A 23,863-nucleotide genomic window follows, 5' to 3' on the forward strand; every position below is an offset into this window, starting at 1 on the left:
GGACAAACTTCAGTTCAATAATGAACAAATTATGAAGAGGTCACGACTCACGGGTTTGACGCTCTCCGCGGTATATGTTATAGACCCAATCCCTAAATATAAAACTACCAATTCCGAAAAGAAAAGAAAAGAAAAGAAAAAATCAATCCCATGATTTCTTTAGACCCCCAATCTATCACAAACTGCTGCAGTAGTTGTCTACCATTTCATCCACACATCTGTCATTGCTTTTTTCAATCTCAATAATTTTTTAGAAGGTATGGGCGGCGGGCCGGTGTGGAGAATCCCAGTCACCTGTGAATGACCTCGTCCATTACTATAATACCTTCATGCAATCCATATTCCATTCAGCACATGGAGATATTCTCAGACAAAATGTACTTAAAGGTTCATATAAATAGTCCAAAAAAGGAGAATTTTATAATTCATCTTTCATATGGTCAATGGTTTTTTTATGAATTAAAATACCTACATGATGGAGATGAAGAACTGTTCTGTGAATAAAAAAACAAATGCAGAAGGCTGCAAATTGATATGTGAAGAAATGTCTAATAGGAACCATGATGTTTGAACCTTTTCTTTTAAATACAAAAATCCTTACTTCAGATTCTGTGACCTTACATCTCAGAAAATGTTTGTTTTTCATCCCCATCCTATTACACAGGGTTCTGTTGCCAAGTTTTCCAGATAAACATTTTTACACCAACTCCCCACAAAGCTCATTGCCTGTCTCACCCGACGAGCTCAACCAATCGGCGAAGTTGTATGAAACAGGGTCAGACTTTCTGAAATTTGCACCCAGTCTACCCCATTTAAGGATAAAGATTTGCTTGTAAAATTCTTCATCTGGGTTATCCACAAATCCAGTGAGACTGATGTAATCTTCTTTCTTTTTCTCTGCATGAATTCCTTAGTAGACAGTAGCTGTTTGTTAGTGCTATTTCCAGATGCGACCTGTCACCCTTAACTTCAACTCCTGCCTATCACCACCAGAAAAGTAGAGTGCTAAGTTCCTATGAATGATCAGACCATCCTGACTGTCGCGAACTTTCTTGTGGCTGTCACGGATGCTTCTTGGAATCCCTTGCCAAGTTAACTTTCGGCCATTCCCACCAACTTCTAGACTGTAACTGAATTTCTTTGCCTCTTCTTCATCGCCCAAGAACCGAAGGAAGGCCATATATACTGGTGCTGTTCCCAATAGGAAAGCCTCAAAGTGCAAGCAGAACTGGCAACCAAAACAATTGAACACCTGCAGCAGACAACAAGATTTATGCAATGATATGTATAGTTTCTCAGATGATCTCTACTTGCTCAATCTTAGCCTTCTTTCTTCCTTTTTCCCTATAAGAGTTACAACAGCGCTTCATTATAGAAGTTGCCATGAAAAAAAGGTATGTGTCTAAACAACTAAGATTCTCAGATAATCATCATTCATCATCTAATTGATTAAGGAATAACACATGATCCAGTAGGCAATCTGCAGTTGCTCATAAGCTTTAGAAATCAGAAAATATCAGTCATCAAGGCCAGCATTCAGTGAGAAGAGCACCCCTTGGATGAGGAATAACCCAAAACATAATCATCTTTTATATTAATTGTAAAAGATGAGCTTTCCTGCACAACAACCAACTTTTTGCAACCGCTCAAACTCAAGCAGATTTTAGGATTGTTAAGAGTATTTCCATGCAGTAATATTTTGGATCATTAACTATGTAAGAGCTGGACCATAAGGTGGTCTGCACCAAAAGCACAGATTGCAACATATAACAAGGGAAATTTAAAAAGGAATACAAATTCAATCTAGGCTTCATCTCATATATAAATTTCAAAGGATATAGGACTTACAGTCAACATCCATGTAGCATTTTCAACATCCTGAGGATTGGATTTGACATATCGATGGTTGAAGGTACATCCATCATGTATGTCAACCTTGTGGTCATCCTTGAGATGCGCAATAAGGGTTGGGATGTCCCCAGCAATGGAACATTCAGACCCAGCATAGGGGCAGTTATATGGTCGAAATTGGCAATGTTGCTCATGTTTAAGCTTGTTGTAATACGGAAGTATATAATGACAGCCCAGACTATTGTATCTGCAAGGGAGCTCCAAGGACTCTGCCACTTTCTCCAAAGCCAGGCACCTTATGTTACCAAGTTCATGACGACAAATTGGGCAACAGTTCTGCACTTTAGCCTTACATTTTGAGCATAAAGTATGGCCATTAGGACACTGCATTTAAAGGGGGGGGGGGGAATAATCACTTAGTAAATTGTCTGGAATATCAGATCATTGTAAGGTAAACACATGTTATATTTTCTATTCTTCAGGTAAATTTAACTAATCAGAAAGATCCTAAATCATGAAACAATAGAATGTACGGTCATGATGGAGGATAAAAGTTGGGCAACTGTGGCATATTAAACAGGTCATGCACTGGGTTTTTGTGTTTTTTATATACAACAAGCACTGATTTACTCCTACAATAATTATATGCATGCTTCAAACTCTTCAACCCCATAACCTTCAATCATCTTACTTACCTGTTCAAGGTGATATATAATTAAATTGTCAACATCTTGTTGGAATCATGGAGCTTTAGCATCACTCAACAGGTTCATACTGATTTATTGGGCCAAAAGTGAATTTTGGCTGAGTTGCAAACACATACTGAATCTTAGTGCTTAGAGGGAATGTATAGAGTTCCTAAGTTGCTGACTAAAATGTGATTGTTGCATACATACTCAATATAGGAAACTGTCACATTTAGAAGCCAGAAGAATACAACAAACTCAAAGTTTGTTACTTAGTTGAAGACAAAAAAGCAGATCTCCCTCCATGAATCATTGAAGCATCAACCATAAACAAGTCCCTTTCACCCCTTGAATAATATTCTAATCCACAACAAATTGGACTTGATGCACTTAGAGAAATTGACATCAATCTTGTAACTGTTCAACTGAACAACTGAATTGAACAAATTCAGAGCAAACTTGTCTACCCCATGTAAAAATTGCAGTTGAAACTTGTAAAGAAGAAATAAAAACATAAAAAGATAATCTACAAGTTTTAAGAGAGAAAATTTAAGCAACTTGAGAGAGAACTTTCTCCAGGAAGTGAGATGCCCATGTATTTCTTATCTATAGTTTTTCAAGTGAATTCTGGAAAGTCACAAACCTTAGACACAGCACACTTTGTCTTTCCTTTGGGTGTCTCTCTTGGCCATTATGACTAAAGCCTTTGATGTTTCTTGTGGAATCACATCTTCAACCTACCTTAAGGATCTCCCTCAAAAACTCCTTCTTCTTCTTTTTTTAATTCAAATTCAAGGCACTGCCAAGAATCACTTATAAATAAACACTCTCATTTCAGAATATTATGTAGAGGTCAGAATGTGCCATCAGGATATTTGATTAGAAGTCGCTGTATGGTAAAAACAACCGCTGGATCGATTCAGAACAAACATCCAATAACATTAACAGAATTTACTTGGGAAAAGCATGTTTGTTACAATTGTCAAAAACTATCAAGGGCAGTAATAGGAAAAGAACAATGATAAGGGAAAATAGGAGGGCCCATCAAAAGGCCTTACAATCCTGCTTGGGGTACAGATTCAATTTTGTCACCGCACTCCATCTGGGGATCAATGACTTCTTCTAAAGACCTCATCTTAATACTTCAACCTGAGGCATTTAACTCACACCATATCCCTCTTGATGATACAGTGATGGATGACTCATCAGTCGCGAATGCAGTCATTGGGTTGTTTGTAGCAACAACAACAATGACTCAGCCTTATCCCAACTAAATGGGGCCAGCACATGGAAACTTTCAAAACAAAGTAGGGAAAAGTGAGGTCCAAACAGAAGGAAATGAAAGTAAAAAGAAAGAAGAAAAAATTGAGAAATGGAAAATGAAAGTAAGAGGAAAGAAGAAAACTCAGGAAATCAGTTTCATGGTGTCGACAAATGACTCCTAGCTCTCCAATAGGCAATCTGGCGTTATACTAGGCACAAGACCTAAACTATCATGTAGTTCTTCACAACCTCATGCATGGTCATAACTAAATTGCAAAAGGAGAGCAAAGTGTGAATCTTGCTCACTTCCTCTCTTCCTTCTCTCTCTAGATCTGCCTGAGTTGGCTGGAATCTGAGCAGCAAAGTCCCTCCGAGAGGAGGTGAGATCTGCTTTCTCCAGCTATCTCTCTCTCTTCCCTCTCCTGTCTCTTCATTCCCTCAATATTTCTCACTCTCCCTCTATCTTCCTTTCTTTGTGCTTGTTTTTTGCCATGGGGAGAGCCACCCCGAGCCCTCCTCGCCTGCCCACCTCTACTGTGCTATGCCCTGATCTCCCTGCTAGCACTTTTGCTGCTGATAGATGCAAAGCTTCTGAAGTTAACTCTATTAAAGACCCAGCTCGCTATGGAGATGAAGATTTTGCACCAGCTGAAACAGCCCTCTCAGGCCATGCTACTGCAACTTTTGAATCTTGTAATGTTCCCAGTCACTTTTGAACCTCTTTAATTCGAGGCCATGCCACCTGCAATCCTTGCCAAGTCTAGCAGAAAAAGCAGTTAAATTTTTAGGTTTGTCTCAGTCAAGCTTGGCCTCTTGGCCTTGTATTTTAGTCCATTATTGCCTGGTACATTCTATCTTCTTTCTCTTTTAGGTTGTTCTAAGGCTTGGTTTTCAATGTTGAGCCCTCTCTGTTCTCTTTGTATTTCCCTTCCCTATCTTTCCTTTGGTAAATGAATTTTTTTATTAATCCAAAAAATTGCAAAAGGAAAGGAAGGAAAAAGAGAAAGACAGACTGAATGTGTACATCATCAGGAAAAGAAGAACTCATATGGATGATGGAACCTAGCTGGACCTAGAGACCCAACTTTGGGCTATGGTCAAATTGATTTAAACAAATTAATATTACAGAACCCATTGATACATTATTAGATTTCCTTTCACAATTTGGTGTCATATTTCCTTCTGAATGAAAATATTTCAAGCTTTCAATTTGAAATGGATATGTGCATTATGAAATGCCTTAGCAAACCCTATAATACTCCTAGCATAGGCTAATAATTCTCCATTCCTACTATTCCTTTGGTGTTGAATGTTAGATCCCAGCCAAGAGTCCAGGCTGGTAGGAGGAGATACCAACATGTAAGTGATACTTCAAGCAAATATTGTATGGTTCCACCGTCTTGCTTCTCTAATTGTTGGGATTTCAAGTAAAGGACTGGTTGTTAGTTAAGTTCAAGACTAATCTCCTTTCTCCTAATTCTTTCGCTCCTACACATATTTTCTAGAGGTTCCTAGACTGTCAATGAACTTGAAACTTCTGGACCACAAAACCCACTGGCCATTAACATCCTCATCCAGAAGTGCCCTACCAAGACAATGAGTCATACCTCTCTGAGATGGTAAGCAAACAGAAGCTCTAAAAAAATGAAATATGAGCTAAGGAATATTCAAGTGCCATTATTTTTGTGTCTAAGAAATTAAATCCATTGAGTATCCTCATTTCAAGAAAAATTAAACTAAGAGCAGATGACTCGAACAGAAAACATTTTAAACATGTTAGGTATGGTTGAACAAGGATTCATGTAATGACAGGACAATGGAGAAATTACAAACCTGGTGAATGGGAGGGTACATTGAGCTAGTGCAAACAGGGCAAACAAGCAACTCATGCACACTGTTGGTAGACAACGCTAAAGCCTTTCGAGTAGAAACAAAGTTAGTCCTGATAGATGAGACAGTTTTGTTCTCAGCCTTCATATGCATAACATTGTCAGTAACTGAAGAATGAGATTCAAGAACTTCATTGCACATGCTGCCTCCAGGAGTCATGCTTCCAATCTCCAAGTTTGGAACCACTACTACCTCAGTAACTGAAAGAATATTGCCGTCAGACCTTGCTTTTGCCAGCTTTCAAGGATATCTTATTTGTAGAATTGAATAGATCAAAGAGTCAAATTTCTGACATCTACAAAGATCAAATAGATAATAAGGTACCCCTTTTTTGTCAGAGAAACGTAAACTGCTTGAAAGCAATACCTAGTTTTTAAAGACCAGAAGCAATATTATAACAAGTAGCTAGATTCCATAAAAGTTCCTGCTGAAATAAAAGTTACTAAGATATATTCCTAAAACCCAGTGTTCTCCCAATTGAACTCCAGGGAATTGGCGAGCAATTTGTGAGCTCTTTTAATTGGAAAACAGTCTGAAACAGTTAGACAAGTTTTTTCTTCCAATTTACACTCTCTAATATATCTGTGAATTACTTATATGAGGTTTTTTTTCCTTCACAGGAATAAAGCCTAACTAAGATAAGGAGAATAGCTCTCAGTGTGTGAATATACCACCCACAGCCAGACAGTAAGGGGTGAATGACCATGCCACCCAATGGAAGGCAGAAATTCTGCCTCCCCCCCCCCCCATAGAGTTGTAAAATACTACATTTACTACCCTAAAATATTTTCTTATTGCAAATGTCCTATACCGACGTATCCCTACATGTCTGGGTCCACAATTGTCTGTGCAGATTTACCTTGCCAAATAAGCTGGACAGTGCAGCCTAACCCCATTTATCAAATGGTAGGGGTACGGTTGGCATAAATTTGAAACACAAGGGGGATGTATGTAATAAAAATTAAAAATAAAAATATAATTTAAGGGTTCGTAGATTTAACAACAGTTTGCAACTCCAGGAAAGTATACCAATTTGCTCTTATATGTAAAATAACAAGCTTATCTCTGCTTAAAGTGGTCAAGATACTTCGTAATGATGTGCAATCCCTAACATGGCATCGGAAATTTTTTAGTAAATCAATTTATAGAGATAATGGCCTGAACAGGGCACTTCATTAGTTCTTCCAAGTTCCAATTAGGTGCGACAAATTGAAGGCCACAATATATAATGGAAAGATCGTCCCTACAAGGAATGATTAACTGGACATAAGAAAAAATAATGAAGATCCCACGCATTCTAGTCCTAAATTCTCAAGACAACTATGAGGTAATGCTTTCTGTTTACTAATTGGAAAAATCTAAAGAGAGACTGCAATTTGAAATGAATTAGTGTATCCCCAAATGGATGGTAATCTGTTTCCCTTGTTGAGGATTTGGTATTTATCATTCACTATGATCTGTATGAGATTTAGAATAAATTGATGAATTGCAGCTGGAGGAGATTCTGGTTTCTGCCTCACTGATCAATGTGGTCTCAAGCTATGCCAGTTATAAGATTTGGCAGAACATATCACTTCCAACAACTTGTTTGGTAGTTAAGTTAATATCTTAGCTTAAACAATGGGTATGAGTCCTTTCAACTTAAGCATCATAGTCAGTCAAGCCTCCTTTATCACTAGCAAATCATGTAACTAGTACAAAGAGGGGAAATAGTGAATATTTACTCATGTGCAATTGTCCTCCCATATTGGTTTTCTCACTCCACTAAATTTTGTTGAATAATGGATAGCATCTCATTTCAATAATACATATTAGATGTGTAGTCATTGTTGCCTTTGGGTTGTCATTATAGATAGATACATGTGTTGAAGCAAGGAATATGATCATTTAAACGAGCAAAACTTTAAAGAAAAGCCAGATGCTAATAAAAAGACAAAAGGGCCTTAGCCGTTCATATATGAACTAACACCCCCACAAAACCAAAAAAAATCTCAACAGGAGCAATGGCAACACCGAACAGGCAAAATCAAAATGAGTTATATAGAACTACCATAACATCAACGATAGCAAAATCAGAAATACCGTAACATCAGAAGCTGAAGGTTGATAGTCCATTTCCCACACCAAGCACCATTTGCGATTTTGCGTCTTGTCACTTCAGATTGTTCCAACAACTGATCCTTCAAGGCAATGAAGTGCCATCTCAGCCATTCCCTATAATTTGGATGGATGCACGAATCCTGTTCTGCAAGAAACAAAAATATATCTTTTGGGAATTCGAAATCTATCAAACAAACAATACTAATCAAATAATTTTTTGAAAGTGATTTTTGATCCACGATTATGTGCTGATGAGATGAATGGTGATCTACGAAGACTGTGATAATAATGTTCTGCGGGCATCGACTCTCCAGTTTCTACTGTGTATAAAGACTAATCAAATAAAAACAGAAACCACTTAAAATAGTTCATTAAGCAGATTAAGTTCCTCATTTCAAGAATAAGATATCTCAAATACACAAACTCACTGGCAATTGATTAAAATGTCATTAACCACCTATTCGATCTCCGCAGATTAACCAGCCCACGAAAACTCTCTCATTACCCACAAACATGCATCATTCCAATAATTAAGAGAAATAATTTTGGAGAGGGATGAACCCCTTTGAAATTTGATTTATTCGGGCTAAATTTTATCCCTAACAGATTGAAAGAGGAGGTGTGGGGAGATGAAGAAGAGAAAACAAGAAGAAAGGGAAAAGAAGAAGGGTTATACCCAGTTGATATTTCTTGGATCTTGATGTACCTTGTTACGATTGCTGGTCCATGAGAATCAAAATAAAGAAACACAGAAGTTGGATTTTGCCGTGGAGAAAAAACAACAGGAATCATAGAGCGAGGATAGAATCGCGAGGAAACCCAGAACAAGCTCCGCAATTTGAGCGGTTTTTGCGGATTTGGAGGAAACCCAATACAACCCAAAAAACAACGATGAGTTCACTTTCCTTCTAGTCTGTAGCGTGTTTCTTGTCTGCACTCTGTACTCTTCGAATTTGCAGTTGTTAATTGCTTGCAACAAGACGCCATTAATACTTTAATACAGTTTTTGTCTGTTTTTCCATGCTATTATTGGACCTGCCATGGCTCTCGGGATGGGTGCCGATTCCCGCACGAAGCGTTTGAAAATTTTAAAAAAAATAAAAAATAAAAAAAATCCCAATCTGATGTATATTTCTCCAGTTCTTGCCTTCTTCAAAACGAAACCCCACTGGTTTATTCAGTTCTGAACTTCTGCTAATGACATTACCCCCCATTGATGAAGCCTAGCAAACCTCACCTACTACGATGGCAATGCTTATTCTAACCGTTGGATGTGAATCTAGCATAACGTTACTGCTACATGTGGCTATCCAACCGTTTATAACAATGATGATACATTTAAATAATGGAATTACAGCAGAATGATACGCTCATAAGCGACGTGGTTATTGTAGAACTGGAAGACAGAGTAAAGTAAAGGGAGAGCAAATCATTTACAAGACAATAATTTGACGGCAATCAATGGAAATCCATTGGAATCATTCTTCCAAGATTTCCAACTACTTCGCAGCCAACGGCATTTACCTAATCATTTATCACCTTCAATTATTCCTATTCATCAAATTTTTTTTTTTATAAATTCCTTACATTGATAGCAAGTTAAAAATAGGGGTGCAAGTTTACCCGCCCTAGGCCCGAATAGGGCTTGGGCTAAAGATTTTGGCCCTGAAGTAGGCCAAGGGCGGGCCTAGGATTACTCTCTAGTCCACCCATCCCAGTTCGTCCCTGATTTTGTCTTGATCTTGGCCCTGATTCTGGCCCTGATTTTGGGCCTAATCTCGATCGACCCTGATCTTGGCTCTGATTTTAGCGCTGATTATGATCCTGATCCTGGCCTTGATCTTGGCCCTGATTTTGGGCCAAATCTTGGCCTTGATCTAGGCCCATGATTTTAGCCCTGATTTGAATGTGGACATTCCACCTATATGGAGAGGAATTAATAATAATCCACATGGATAAATATTTGACACGTGTCAAATTTTAAAAACATGATCATGTTTTGTAAAAAAATAATAAATATAAATTATATCTTCATTACCAATGTAGTAAGCATCCACCTAATTTTGGTCCAATCCTTATCCTAATTTTTGCTCTAGTATTAATGCTAATTTGACCTTGATCATGTATTGGATTTTTACCCTAATTTTCATATTAACATTGATATAACTATAAATGTCGACTTTTACCTTCAGTCATTTTGATCATATTAGACTATGAGTTCACTTTTTATATTATTTTTAAGATAATTTTTATTTTTGAACTAATTCATTTTTAGTTCCAAAAAATTATTGATTTTATTTATGTTTAAAGTAACACTATCAACTTATTGACTATTTTATCATTTTGTATGAGTTTGAATAATCTTATATTTTTATGAATTTTATTTTTAGTTTACTTATTATACTTTTATTATTATTATTTTAAATTTTTTTTTTTATAAATTTACATTTAATATTTTAAGGTCCAAGGATAGGACCAATTAAGGCTAGGGCCAGGGACAAAGTTAATCAAGGTCAGGGCCAATTAGGGTCAGGGCCAGGGCCAATCAGGGCTAATCAGGGTTAAGGACTATGCCAATCAGGGTCAGGGCCAATCAGAGTTAATCAGGGCCAACCAATCCCAACCCGGCCCAATTAGGGCGGGATGAACTTGGCTTGGCCCTATAAGGCTTAGGGCCAGGGACAATAATCTTGGCCCTGAACTAGGGTTAGGCGGGAATAAGCTCATATTAGAACATATAGGACTGGGTTTGGGGTTGCAAAAGCCCCCCCAGTTGCAATCCTAGTTAAAAATACTTACATGACAGGGTTACAACCATGAATTATGTGGGGCCTACAAGTAAAAAGAATAAAAAATAAAAAACCATCATCATAATCCTATGGTTTCCCCTATAATTCGTGGTCAACAGTAATCGTAGGAGACGATTTAGACTTGTTAAAGATGGACTAACAATTTGTATGAAATTAAAATGATATGATCATAACAAAAAGGAAAAAGATTGTCCTAGGATATCAAAAACAGGGACAAAGTTTCTATATATACATACTTTCCATATATTAGATTCGTCAGGTCTTTTCTTTAATTAGAGGTTAATGTGAAGGAACTATAACTTCTTTTGTGATAGTGGATAAACCATATAGATTGACCCCAAAATTATAAGAAATCTTAGGGAAGTCACAATTGCAGTAAATTTTTATTTCCTTGAGTATGTAAATAAATCGTGATTATAGTCCAAGTAATAAATGTCCAAGTTTCTTTGGGATCCCAAATCCAATAGGCCCAAGTTAAATGTATTATTTTGAATGAAAAAAAATATATATAATAGTCAATGCAGGATTGGTAGAGTGATAAGATCTATATTTCTCAGTGGAGAGGTCATCGGTTCGACTCTTGTGGACTACAAAGTTCCCTCTGAACATGTAATTGAGGTGAGCAAAAAAGCTGGCCCGGATGAACTTCAGACACAATAAAGCAAAAGCTAAGCCCATGTGATGGACCGGACACACATCACTATTAGTTTCACGCCAATATAGTTAGGTTAAGTTGTAAGTGCACTCACCTATAACTGTATGGCTCAATTTACCTAATGTCTTTCAACTACTCAACTAAGACATTTAAAGGCCCAACCTCATAAAGTTAGGTCAAGTTGTAAGTGCACTCACCTATAAATATATGGCTCAATTTACCTAATGTCTTTCAGCTACTCAACTGAGACATTTAAAGGCCCAACCTCTAGTTAGGTCAGTTGTAAGGCACTCGATCTGAGAGATCAATTTCCTATATTTATTTTTTGGTTAAACAAATCAGGGGATAACTCGTTGGAGTAATTTTTTTTTGGTTAAAAAATAGGGGATGCAGACATGCAGTGACCTAGCGTTCCGCTACACAATGTTCGGACTTTCACACTCCAAATTGTGAGTGGAAGATGTGTTTATATTTGAATTTGAATTACAATTTGAATACATCCAGGATTCTACAATTTTTTGATAGTTTAACCATAATTCAAACTCTTTGATTAGTTGAAAATAAGATAATTTCATGATAGAGTTTGTTACGATGAATTTGAATTTGAATTTGAATTCAATTCAGAGACTTATCTTTACATTGGGATTGGATTGCGCCGGTGACATTAAACAAGCATGTGAAGAGTGAATTCACTTAAGTGAAAAGATTCATGCTTAACTCAAGTTGGATCGACCAACCATACATGTACCAAATCAAAAAAGAAACCCTAAATCCCAAATCCATCTTTTTCAGATTGAAGAAAACCCTACTTGTATAAACCCTAGCCACCACTTCGAGTCCTTATAGTTTAAAAAGTGCCTTTGTACCAAAAACAGAAATGGTCTGATGAATGGTTCGATTTGGTTTCATTGGGCTTGTTTGGTCCAACTCAATTAAGTAGATAAGCATCGCATGTTTATTTGAATGGTTGAGATTGAACTTTGCCACCTGGCACAATCCCACCGCAGCATCAGCTAACACGCAACAGCCGAGCACGATCCCTCCAAACCTTGGAGGAATTTCAGAATTCAAAATATTGAAAATTGGAATATCAGGAATCTCTTTATAGAAGAAATGATTCAAAATGGAATGAATCATCATCTGTTCACTCTCACTCGCTAGTCGCTGCTTTACACTGCTACTGCTACTGAAGAGAATGATCTGCAACTGGTGGTAGTAGTAGTGGTGGTGTAGTTGTGAGGAAGATCTGGTGAATCCCATGTCGTTTTCAATGGAAGATCAGAGAGTGTTGGATCTTGTGAAACAGTTGGTTCTTCGGTTAATCTCTCCCAATCGGAACGATTCGGAGCAATCGACCCATTCAATCGACACAGACAAGGCGCTCAAGTATGCACTGCGTATCCTCGGCTCTCGAATGACGCCTTCAATCTCTATGGACGAGGCTGCAATGGCCGAGTCCATCAAGCGCAACCTTGTCAACCAAGGTAAGTCTTCCGATGCCCTAACCTTCGCCGATCTTTACACCAAGTTCTCGTCAAAATCCGGCCACGGTAGTATCCACAACAAGTGGGCTGTGCTTTATCTTCTCAAAGTCATCTCTGAAGATCGTCGCAAAGAGAAGAGATCTGATTCTAGGGTTCTCTTTACACCTTTATCTTCCACAGTTTCTGGGGGTCTCCCTGTGTTGTTTGAAGACGACAGGGTTACTCGGAACCAAAACCCTAACCCTCCCGATAAGGGTTGGAATGGTGGGGTTTTGCTGATTTCCAAGGATTCAGACAATCTTAGGGATATGGCATTTAGGGAGTTTGCGGATTTGTTGAATGAAGAGAGTGATGTCTCGGAGAGTCAATTGGTGAGGGATGTCTTATATGCTTGTCAGGGGATAAATGGCAAGTACGTGAAATTCGATAAGAGTATTGATGCCTATGTGCTCCCGGACTCGATTAAAGTACCCAGAAACACCAGAATTATGGTTCGGAAGCTCTGCGAACTGGGTTGGTTGTTTAAGAAAGTTAAAAGCTATATTTCGGAGAGCATGGATAGGTTTCCTGCTGAGGATGTTGGAACAGTTGGGCAAGCCTTTTGTGCTGCATTGCAAGATGAGCTTTCTGAGTATTACAAATTATTGGCGGTCTTAGAAGCGCAGTCCATGAATCCCATCCCCTTGGTTTCGAAGACGTTGAACTCGGGGAATTATCTCTCCCTGAGGAGGTTGTCGGTTTGGTTTGCAGAACCGATGGTGAAGATGAGGCTGATGGCTGTCCTGGTTGACAGTTGTAGGGTTTTGAGGGGTGGTGCAATGGCAGGGGCAATCCATATGCACGCCCAGCATGGAGACCCTTTGGTTCAAGACTTCATGAGCCGTCTGCTTCGTAGGATATGCTCTCCATTGTTTGAAATGGTGAGAAGTTGGGTATTGGAGGGGGAGCTGGATGACATCTTTGCTGAGTTCTTTGTTTTGGGACAGCCTGTAAAAGCTGAATCATTGTGGCAGGAAGGATATAGGTTACACGCGGGCATGCTTCCCTCTTTCATACCACAATCCCTTGCTAAAAGGATTTTGAGAACTGGGAAGTCAATAAACTTTCTTCGAGTCTGTTGTGAGGATCAGGGTTGGGCTGATGCTGCAACAGAAGCAGCAGCTGTAGTTGGAACGACAACTAGGAGATGGGGGCTGGGGTATGGTGAAATTGATGCACTCGAGTCTCTGGTAATTGAAGCCGCCAAGAGGATAGATAAGCATCTGATGGATGTCTTGTACGAGAGATACAAGTTCAAGGAACATTGTCTTGCAATTAAGCGTTATTTGCTCCTTGGGCAAGGTGATTTTGTTCAGTATCTAATGGATACCGTGGGGCCTGAGCTTTCAGAACCTGCCAATTCTATCAGCTCATTCAAACTAGCTGGATTGCTGGAAAGTGCAATCCGCGCATCAAATGCCCAATATGATCTTGAAAAACTGGACAGGTTAAGGGTCAAGATGATGCCACATGGTACTGGAGACAGGGGTTGGGATGTTTTCTCGTTGGAGTATGATGCAAGAGTTCCTTTAAATACCATTTTCACTGAATCTGTTATGGCACGATATCTTAGAATCTTCAATTTCCTTTGGAAGCTTAGACGTGTTGAGCATGCCCTGATTGGGGCTTGGAAGACAATGAAACCAAATTGTATTTCTTCTCAATTTTTCTTGAAGCAGGAAGGTTCCACTAAACTGCAATTCACATTAGCATTGCGGCGGTGCCAAACTCTTTGGGATGAGATGAACCATTTCGTCTCAAATCTGCAATATTATATAATGTTTGAGGTTTTGGAAGTGTCTTGGTCCAATTTTACAAATGAAATGGAAGCTGCAAAAGATCTGGATGACCTGCTTGCAGCACATGAAAAGTATCTCCATTCTATTGTGGAGAAGTCCCTTCTTGGAGAGTGTTCTCAAACCCTTTCTAAGACACTGTTTGTGTTATTTGATCTTATATTGCGGTTTCGTGGTCATGCTGATCGATTATATGAAGGTATCCACGAGTTGCAAGCAAGGTATGTGTTTACTTTATTAGTGCAAACTCCGTATTTGTGGCTTGATATGGAAATTATGTCATTTCTCTGTAATTGATTATTTATGCTCAGAAAATTGCACTTCCCTGTTTTGATATGCAGAACAATGGGCTCCTCTTTATCCTCTCAAACAAGATCAAAATCAAAAGCAAATGATGAATTGTCAGGACATGGAACATGGGTTGATGGGGGCAGGAAGGCCCTAACACAACGTGCTGAAGAATTTCTTCGAAACATGCGAGAAGACCTGGAAACAATTGCGAAAGAGTATTCATCGCTACTTGAAGGGTTCATAGCACAATTACCTGTGCAACAACATGTTGATTTGAAATTTCTCCTATTCCGTTTAGACTTCACCGAGTTTTATAGTCGTCAGCGTCTTTGTATATAATTACACTGCTTGAGGAAAAAGTTAAAGTGGAATGCCTCTGCAAAAGAAAAGTTGCACTGACAAAAGGGCCTCATAGACCAATTACGGCTAGTTTCAAATCAAGATTTTCATGATGTGGCTGGCTTATATGGACCAACCAGGTCCATTCTATGTCTCTAGATACCTTTTAACAGTAATACCTTACTACGTAGTCAGTACAATTTACAAGTGCAATGTTCTTGTATGACACACTTAACTTTTTGTTCATTTGCAGATGTTTTACTCCTTTCTAAAGGATTGTGTGGAGTTCTCTGAGGTTGATGTCGAGGTATATTTTTATCATAGAATCAGGGTCTATGGTGTTTTCTACATTTTCACATTTCATATTCTGATGGTTCCAATGCCATGTGGGTGTTTTTGGTGTGGCTATCTTAAGTTGTCCATTCTAAGTTTGTACATCTGTACAATGTTTGTTTTTTGACAAATGCTTAGCAGTTTATGGTATCATTCTTTGAGATGATTTTGTTTTTGCATCTTTCTGTTTTGTTCCATATTTATCTTCCTTGTTTAGTTTTTGAATTTTTGGTGGGGGAGGTCCTTGTATTTAATGTCACATAATAGTGAAAAGGAACATTAATTTTTTTTCCCTAGTATCTTTTTATTTCCCAACTGAGAACTAGCTGGATTCTGTCAAAGTGGTTAAACTGGTTCTGGAAATAGTGCCCCGGGTTTTCTCCTTGTATCGAGGTATGGATGGTGCTGAATCCAATATAGCCTTGTGGTGGAAAGCCCTGATTGTTCTCTCTTCTTCTAGATTCTTCATTGTTGAATTTTCAAATTTATTATATTTTTTTTGTGTGTAACACAGCAATTTTGTTGCACTAACATTCAGCAATACCTGTAGTTATAATCTTACTCTCTCGATCTGGGATTTTTTGGAAATAAGGAACTACAGTACTCCTGAATCTGGACTTCTTAGCTCTGTTTCAGTCATGTTGATCTTGTGGCTGATTTTAGGTGTGAGAATCACATGAAGTATTTTAGTTATTAGATGTTGTGGATGTGTCATTGCTTATAGTGTCAACAGCTTGAATTAGACACAGGCATGTCTGACCAGTTGTCCCGGGTTCACAGGTCCCAGAAATGGGAACTTTAAAACATTGGACTGAAGGCTTAACTTATTCAAGAGATCATAATGTCTTCCAGTTTGAAAGGGGTGGCCAAATCTTTGTGGGTTAAGGAGTCCACAGGACGCATGGTGTAATAGAAGGATGTGGGGAGACTAGTTGATCCAGTTTTTGGAATATTGATGTCGAGCAAAAGTTGGTTGACATAGCAACCTACTTTGCCTTTCAGGAACATCACCTCACTTCTGAGTTCTGATTGAGCCTGACAGTTTTCTCTGATATGAAGATCCAAGTTCTAGCTCTCCATAAAATGTGGGTGCTCAATGGTGACTCAGACTGACATAGATGTCCAAATTCAGCTTTCAAATATTTTCGGTGCACAATTGCGACTGCTGCTGCAGGATGCTGGTGATGGAGACAATTGGTCTTTATTATTTTGATCAATCACGTGAGATGCCAGATAGAGCACTACAAATAACTATTCACTGTTTCTGGGCTAAACGTTTCCATGAGACAGATCCACAGTTGATAGTCCTGAAGCTGCATGCCGCTCATCGTATGACTGGATTGAGAAGTGATTTCCACCCTGTATGACTGTGGTGCTTGCTAAGCAGCAGACGTTAAAATTTCTATGCATAAAAATCTTATATTCACTGATGTGTCTTTTCATGTGTCATTTGCACAAGTAACATAAGATGCCTGATAACCAAATAACCAAATAGAGTTGAGTGATGTTTGCTATATGGGGATAAATTTTTGGTGTGTAAACAGAGAAGTAGAGGTTCAATTAATTTTGGTTATCTAGGTGTTTTTCATGTCAAATCATTGACAAAATTGTGCTTCTGTTATGGCATTACTAATAACTTTATCCTTTTTTAATTTTTAATTTTGTAATTTCAATTTTGCTTTTTATGTTGAGTTTGGAGATTGTTAAGTGTACAAAGATCAGTTTTTGCTACATAAGCTAGTCTTATAAGGAGTCTTAGTCTGCTAAAGCTATTGAATTTATGTAGTCTTTTCTTTTAGTTGAATTGGTAGTAGCGTTCTGTTTAGTTTCCCTAAATGTGGGTTATACAATGTACTCTACGTGTTTATGGATAATGTGCTTTTGAAACTATGCCGACACAATGAATGTTGCATTACACTGGTGGATCTAATCAGCTAAATGGGACTTTATGAGAAATTGTGACTTTAGATTTGTGACATTAATGTTCAGACATGGAGCTTGTCAGCCACTTTGCATCCAGCATGGACTATTTTTTCTGGTGAAGCCACTGCCAATGGAATGGATTTAATAAAATCTCATAAAAAGTTGTGTTTTCTAGTTTTTAATGTATCCTGTCAGTTTTGGTTGATGTGGTTCAAGATCCGCAAATCTATAGATCTTGTGAAACTCAAGGTTAAGATGAAACTTTAGTGGTTTTTGATTCATTGAATAATGGTGCCTGCTGAGTGTTGGCTGGGCGAAGCTTCTAAAATCTTGAAGATCTTGAAAAGGATGTACAGCCACTATAGTTCAAGCATGATCAATTTTTCTGGTGTTTACCACTGGATAGAATCAGCTAGACAGGACTTTATGTCAAATTTTGACTTCCAGGCTTGTGAATTATTATGAGACTTGGAGCTGTACATCCACTTTGTGTCAAGCATGGCTTGCTGTTTCTGGTGCAGACACTCTGGATTCAATAAAATTTGATTAAAGCTCATGAAGGGTTGTGTTTTATAGCGTATGGTTTACTTCTTAGTGCTAGTAAATGTGGTTGATATAAGATGGTACTTGTGGATGTGGGTGAAGTTCCTCAAATCCATAGACCTCATGAAACTCATGGTTCAGGTAAAGGTTCCTGCTTGGTGTCAGCTGGTGTGAAGGTTCTAAAGTCCAGAGAATCATGAAAAAGCTTTTGAAGGGCATTGGAGATGGTAAAAACAGGATGTGCTTGACCTGCGATAGCTTGCTTGTGTGCTGTTTGATCACTTCTCTTTCTCAAATTACATTATGAAATTGGATTCATCTTTAATGGTTCTATCTAGGGTTGAGGGTCTGGAGAAAACTCCAACAGATTAGGTTGCTTGCATGTTAGAGGTGATGTACCAAAAGTGGTTGCATGAATATCTGCATGGTTTGATGCAGGCTTGAGAATGAGTAGTTGATTTCAAAACATCAACTTCTGCACAGTTATGTTTACTAGGTTGGTGCTCTGGCCTGCTCTGCAGACTTTGATCTGAAGGATGAGATCATAGCGTTTGAAGTACCACTTGTCCTGCATTCTGTACAAAACATTGAGAAACATGGTTTGGACAATTGGAATTAAATCAGATTGGGGAAGTCTTACCGATTCAGATTTGATCGGCTGAGCCAAGTTCAATTCTAGCAAAATCTTCAGAAACCAAGTCAAATGTTTGATCTGCATCAAGTGATCTGGGAAGAACGATTTTCCCCATTAACCTGCAAGTCATTGACCTGTTTCTAATGAAGAGTTGTGTCTATGACTATTTCAGCCTAATTAATTTTCTGGCCTTCGAAGTGCTGAGAAGGTGAACTCCCGTGTTAGTCAAAATACAATGGATTCTTATAGCTCTTTTGCCATCTCTTGTTGGGTTTATTAATGGGGATGTAAATGGATTGAATTTGGCTCGGATATGGTAATATTTGAATTTGAATCGATATCCATCAATGTGTAAATTTATGACTGAATTTGAATTTGTTTAGTTAATTTGAATTCAAAGTAATCGGGTGGATAAAAATATTTGAATTCAAATGGGGTTTTAAACTCCTTGAGTGTTGGGCTCAATTAATGTAATGGTGTATTGGTAGTTTAATATAATTAGTTACTATTAATGAATGAATAATGATATATTCTCCAAAATCAAGCTTTATTCGGATATAGATATTGGATACGATATCTAATCAAATCGGATGATATTAACTTAAATGGGCATATTCGAATTCGAATCTGATTATTAGTTGGATCATCTGAATGTGAATCCGAATTCAAACCCGAATCCGAAACCCAAAAAATGTGAATTCAAATCCAATCAAACGGATATAATACGAATTGAATTCAAATTTTTGATTGTCCATTTACATCCCTATTTGTTAGAGAGTGATGAACGGGAACCAAAATACAGGGAGTTACATTGGATTAGAGCTCAGGGAGTGGAGGGTTCTCCTTTCAAATGCCTTCTGCTGCAAAACCACGCATTAAAGGTAGAATTTTCGAAGTTACTGGGATTTGAAATAATTTTCCTGGACAAACATTATCCTTGTGCACTCACTTCACATTTGTCTACTTGCATAATCTCGAAAGAAATGGCATTTGAGGAGCCCTAGGCTTGCAATTATCCACTTCAGTGGAGGAGAGGAAGAGATCATTGTCTATGAGGGATGGGATGGAGACTGTTGCTAGATCATAGAATTGGAAAAGAAGAATGCAGTGAAGAAGAATAAGTTGTTTCAGGGGGTTGTTCAAAGAGAGCTCATTGCCTGGAAGCCAAATCTTAGTGAGGATGACCTTCGATGAAATGTTAAGGATAAGGGTTATAGGTTTGTATTCCCCTTACATCCCTTCACCATACATTAGGAGGATGACCCTCCTTTGAATTCAAAGAAAATTAGAAGTGTGCTACCCATTGGGTCTCTATTTTAATGTGTGGTAGAAAAACGTGAGGGGAACATAGATCTCTCTCGATCAGGTCGAGGATTCAAACTCTATATTGCTAGCATGCCAAGCTTTTTTTTCTATATTTTATAATTGAAGAACTTCATTTCAAAGCATACCTTGCGGTGTCAATAGATTGTGTTAAGTCATGCCTATAGTCATTTGGTTTGGCCAGTTGCTTGGTGGGCTAGAACCGTGGTTCGAGGTCTTGTTGAGATCTCCTTTTTTTAGGCTTTGAAAGGAGATCTTGTGCAAATTGAGTCGATATCGAGAAAATACAATTTCCTCGCCGAAGATCTAAGATGTCACAAGACATCGAGTCAATCTAGTTTTTATAAATATCCCATCTCGGTTGGGATGAGTCGAAATATCTTGATCTTGACCTATTTCAATATTTCTTCCGCCTTTGCTGATTTTGGTCAATTTTTTCTCCAGATTGTTGATGAAGTCTCTCCTTAGGTTGTATTAGCAAGTCTTTTAAGTCCTCCATTACAAAGATCTACTAATTTTGAAGCCAATCGAAACAAGGTAAATGTTCTTCCCCACTTCATTTTTTTTTCAAAAGCTCTATTCTACACTAATGGAGGTGGTGTTCGTGGAGAAAAAGTTAAAGGAGTAGCTTAGTCATTGATTTTACTCTTATACTCCTTTGTTTAACTTATAAGTATTACGAGATGTAATAATATAAAATTGAGAACAACTAAACATGTTTTATGTATTATTTGACTTGTGTTCTTAACAAATCTAAGCCACCATTGTGTTTAGAAAGCCTAAAGTAGGCTAGATACTAAATTTTAGCCCTACTAAACCCTAATACCCCCACTGAGATAGGCCCACAAGTTGGGCCAAATTGATTAGGGATCCTTATCTCAGCCCTCACAAGATCTGAGTTTTTAGGTAGCCAAATCCTTGTCAAGATCAATACCTCAAACCAAGGTTTAAAGTATCTCACGATACCATACGATACTAGCCGATACGTATCTATATTTGACCTAACCGATACGATACATCTCGATTCGTCTCTCCATTGAATTACACTAAAATACATTAGCCAGAGCGATACAATACTCAATATAGGGCGATATGTCTCTTAAAAAATCATCTAACCGATACGATACTCGATACCGATACTTTAAACCTTGCCTCAAACCATGGATAGAACTTCAAACCATGAGTTGCCTCTTTAAAATGGCTTAGGCCAACACTGGGGGTGGTGATATGGTCATTCCAAGCTTACTTCCAAGTGGTTTGGTAGTCCCATGTCCTAGGTTTGAACCCCTTTTGCTCTATTTTCCACATTTGACAATTATGTGTTATTTGGCCTAGGCATGAGACCACTACCAACTTACTATGGACTATACTAGGCATTTAGAGGGGCTACCCTAATGGGGCCAGTGCGCTGGTAGTTCATCGAACTAATGCTTGCATAGATTTAACTTGAAAGTCTGAACATTGCATAGTTGGGACGCAAAGTCGACACTAGTACATCCCCTCTACGACCCAAAAAAGAATAAAAGAAAAAGAAAAAAGAAAAAAAAAAAGGGTCTGGGCCGGACTGGACCGGGCTTGGCTTTACGTGCTTGAGTCGGTCGGCCTGGAATTTGACACTCCCAAAACCCTGGTCTCGCTAAATTTTCTATTTTCCCATTCCGTCGCTCCTTCGAGAGCCTTCGCCCTTGGTCTATATATCCAGAATCAGAGCAAATGCTTGCAAAGCTCGCCGCTCTTTCTATCTACTTCTCCATTGTATTCTTTGACAATTCGCAACGCTGCAACGACTCTTCAGTTCTCGTTTGCTTCTCTTATCTGAATTGAGCAACCGAGTGAGCTTCGGGAAAAAATGGCTAAATATGGGGAAGGTGACAAACGCTGGATTGTAGAAGACAGAGCAGACGGCACCAACGTTCATAACTGGCACTGGGCGGAGACCGACTGCCTCGAATGGTCTCGAAACCTCTTCAAAAAGCTACTTTCTAACCTAACAATACTGGATGGCGAGGGCAATCTCTACATCAGAACCAAGGAGGTTGAAAAGGTTGAGGGCGAAGCATTCCTCAATATTCGCAAGGGAAAGATAATCCCAGGTTACGAAATCAGTGTTTCCTTGTCCTGGGAAGGCGAAGCCCGTGATGCCGACGGCAAATCACTCCTCAAGGTTGATGGTTCTGTCGAAATCCCTTACATTGCCGATGAAAACGCTGATGAAGACCCAGAAATCAAAGTCACAGTCAGGGACGAAGGTCCCATTGGAAGTAGAATCAAGGACGCGTTCCTTTCTAAGGGGAAACCCATTGTGTTGGAGAAAGTTAGGGCTTTTGTTCAGACTATGGCTAATGGTGGTCCTGCCAAGGAAGAATTGGAGGTCAAAAAGCCTTCAACCAACAAGTCTTCTTCCTCACCGGCGGCCGACTCGGCTGCCACCTCCACTGCTACACCGAAGGCTGCTGCTGCTGCTGCTCCTGTTCAGAAGAAGGATACTAAGAGTAAGAAAGGGTTCAAGTCGATTACTATGACGGAGAAGTTCCAATGTAGGGCAAGGGATATTTACGAGATTTTGATGGACGAGAACAGGTGGAAAGGGTTTACTCAGAGTAATGCGAAGATTAGTAGGGAGGTCGGGGGGCAGTTCAGCCTCTTTGATGGTTCAATCACGGGAATCCATCAGGAGTTGCAGGAGGGTAAGCTGATCGTTCAGAAGTGGAGGTTCGGCAGCTGGCCTGAGGGGATTCTTTCTACGGTAATTCTAGTTCACTTATATCTATTATTTGAGGGGTTGTATCACTGAAAGAAAAAAAAATTGGATTTGACACTTAAATGTGGATGGCTTTCGCAGGTACGCCTTACATTTGATGAGCCGGAACCAGGTGTCACCATTGTCAAGATGACTCAGACTGATATCCCTGAAGAAGACAGGTTCGCTTCTTTCAGTTTTCGTCTTTTGTATAGAAGTCTGGAACTTCCTGTTTCATGTTATCCATAAATTTTCATTTGTTTTTGTTATGACACAGATTTGGAAACTCCACTGTTGTTGAGAACACCGAGAGAGGATGGAGAGACCACATATTCTACAAGATACGTGCAGTTTTTGGCTTTGGTGTCTAAAATCTTCACCATAATATGCCGGCTCTATGAAGAATTTCCAAAACTAGTCATTGATATTATACAATTTGATTTGTAGGTTAAATGATTTGAATATAATAGTTGATACTATATTCTATGGACGACAGTTGATTTGCTTGTTCATGCCTCTTGAAAGAACAATTGTTCTTAAATCTGTACTGAAGCATGTTCGCAAATCTAATTTGTGGTAGCATATGAGTTCCGATAAAAGCATTTCATTTGTGTTCTTGATTTTTTTCTTTTTCCCCCTTTTTGATCTTTTTGAGGGCGCTTTATATTATATCTAGTAGTAGAAGTAAAAGGGTGTACCTATATGGGCTACTTCTATGCTGTCTCCTGCTGATATAGACCAAGTATCTGCTATAGAAAAGTTATAAGGTGGACAAATAGCAGTATTTTATCTTTATTTGGTCCTTGTTTAGAAAAACCTTATGTAGCAGGCATTAGGTTGGAATTGGATGTGCTGTGTTGGGTCACGAGGAAGGAAAGTACAACCTTTGTAATCTAATTAGTATAAAAGGGGAAAAAGAAAAGAGTAAAAAGAAAACAGAAGCAAGGATTCAGTATCTCAATAGGGGATATTCTGTCAATACTACATACTTTTTGGGTGGAAGGTAATATTTGTGATGTAGAATCGTTGATTGAAGCATGAAGAAGAGTAAGGATTATTATAGAATTCAGGAAAAAAGTTAATGCTCTCGTGAATGGTGTTAGAACGAATGCCTAGAAATCACAAACAAGAATAGAAACAAATTGAAGGAACATAGAGATTTA

At 38.5% G+C, this 23,863-nt stretch overlaps 3 protein-coding genes across 11 annotated transcripts; 2 read left to right on the forward strand and 1 right to left on the reverse strand.

Moving 5' to 3' along the window:
* Positions 1-412: 412 nt before the first annotated feature.
* Positions 413-8,886, reverse strand: LOC149001389 (E3 ubiquitin-protein ligase SINAT2-like). Of its 5 annotated transcripts, none has more exons than XM_089137118.1 (5): positions 8,497-8,886; positions 7,773-7,935; positions 5,634-5,985; positions 1,849-2,235; positions 413-1,252 (listed from the first exon to the last, which is right to left on the reverse strand). In XM_089137118.1, exons 3-5 carry the CDS (start codon positions 5,847-5,849, stop codon positions 938-940), a joined length of 918 nt encoding a protein of 305 aa, XP_088993244.1. In that variant the 5' UTR covers positions 5,850-5,985; positions 7,773-7,935; positions 8,497-8,886; the 3' UTR covers positions 413-937. The 5 variants fall into 5 exon arrangements, with proteins under 5 accessions (XP_088993244.1, XP_088993241.1, XP_088993242.1 ...); XM_089137115.1 differs by having other exon boundaries at positions 8,467-8,886; XM_089137116.1 differs by having other exon boundaries at positions 8,219-8,886.
* Positions 8,887-12,338: 3,452 nt separating this feature from the next.
* Positions 12,339-18,547, forward strand: SPC98 (spindle pole body component 98). 5 transcript variants are annotated; one of them, XR_016170337.1, is made up of 4 exons: positions 12,339-14,795; positions 14,916-15,344; positions 15,458-15,511; positions 16,318-16,521. XR_016170337.1 is itself a non-coding variant. In XM_089138003.1 (2 exons), exons 1-2 carry the CDS (start codon positions 12,514-12,516, stop codon positions 15,202-15,204), a joined length of 2,571 nt encoding a protein of 856 aa, XP_088994129.1. In that variant the 5' UTR covers positions 12,339-12,513; the 3' UTR covers positions 15,205-16,521. The 5 variants fall into 5 exon arrangements, 1 of the variants encoding a protein (XP_088994129.1); XR_016170335.1 differs by lacking the exon at positions 16,318-16,521 and adding an exon at positions 16,540-18,547 and having other exon boundaries at positions 14,916-15,511; XR_016170336.1 differs by having other exon boundaries at positions 14,916-15,511.
* A 3,076-nt stretch (positions 18,548-21,623) lies between these two features.
* On the forward strand, positions 21,624-23,154 carry LOC149001391 (uncharacterized). The gene is made up of 3 exons (XM_089137801.1): positions 21,624-22,706; positions 22,803-22,882; positions 22,978-23,154. Exons 1-3 carry the CDS (start codon positions 21,810-21,812, stop codon positions 23,069-23,071), a joined length of 1,071 nt encoding a protein of 356 aa, XP_088993927.1. The 5' UTR covers positions 21,624-21,809; the 3' UTR covers positions 23,072-23,154.
* Positions 23,155-23,863: the final 709 nt, after the last annotated feature.

The sequence above is a fragment of the Hakea prostrata genome, chromosome 10, assembly GCF_041222555.1.
Source record: "Hakea prostrata isolate BN-2017 chromosome 10, UWA_Hpros_2, whole genome shotgun sequence".
Classification (NCBI taxonomy): domain Eukaryota; kingdom Viridiplantae; phylum Streptophyta; class Magnoliopsida; order Proteales; family Proteaceae; genus Hakea; species Hakea prostrata.

Coding starts and splice junctions, on each gene's coding strand:
- LOC149001389 (XM_089137118.1), bottom strand. CDS start 5,849: ATGACTCCTGGAGGCAGCATGTGCAATGAAGTTCTTGAATCTCATTCT. Junction 2,236..5,633: donor TGTACCCTCCCATTCACCAG/GTTTGTAATTTC, acceptor CTTTAAATGCAG/TGTCCTAATGGCCATACTTT. Junction 1,253..1,848: donor ATGCTACATGGATGTTGACT/GTAAGTCCTATA, acceptor TGTCTGCTGCAG/GTGTTCAATTGTTTTGGTTG.
- SPC98 (XM_089138003.1), top strand. CDS start 12,514: ATGTCGTTTTCAATGGAAGATCAGAGAGTGTTGGATCTTGTGAAACAG. Junction 14,796..14,915: donor ATCCACGAGTTGCAAGCAAG/GTATGTGTTTAC, acceptor TTTGATATGCAG/AACAATGGGCTCCTCTTTAT.
- LOC149001391 (XM_089137801.1), top strand. CDS start 21,810: ATGGCTAAATATGGGGAAGGTGACAAACGCTGGATTGTAGAAGACAGA. Junction 22,707..22,802: donor CTGAGGGGATTCTTTCTACG/GTAATTCTAGTT, acceptor TGGCTTTCGCAG/GTACGCCTTACATTTGATGA. Junction 22,883..22,977: donor GATATCCCTGAAGAAGACAG/GTTCGCTTCTTT, acceptor GTTATGACACAG/ATTTGGAAACTCCACTGTTG.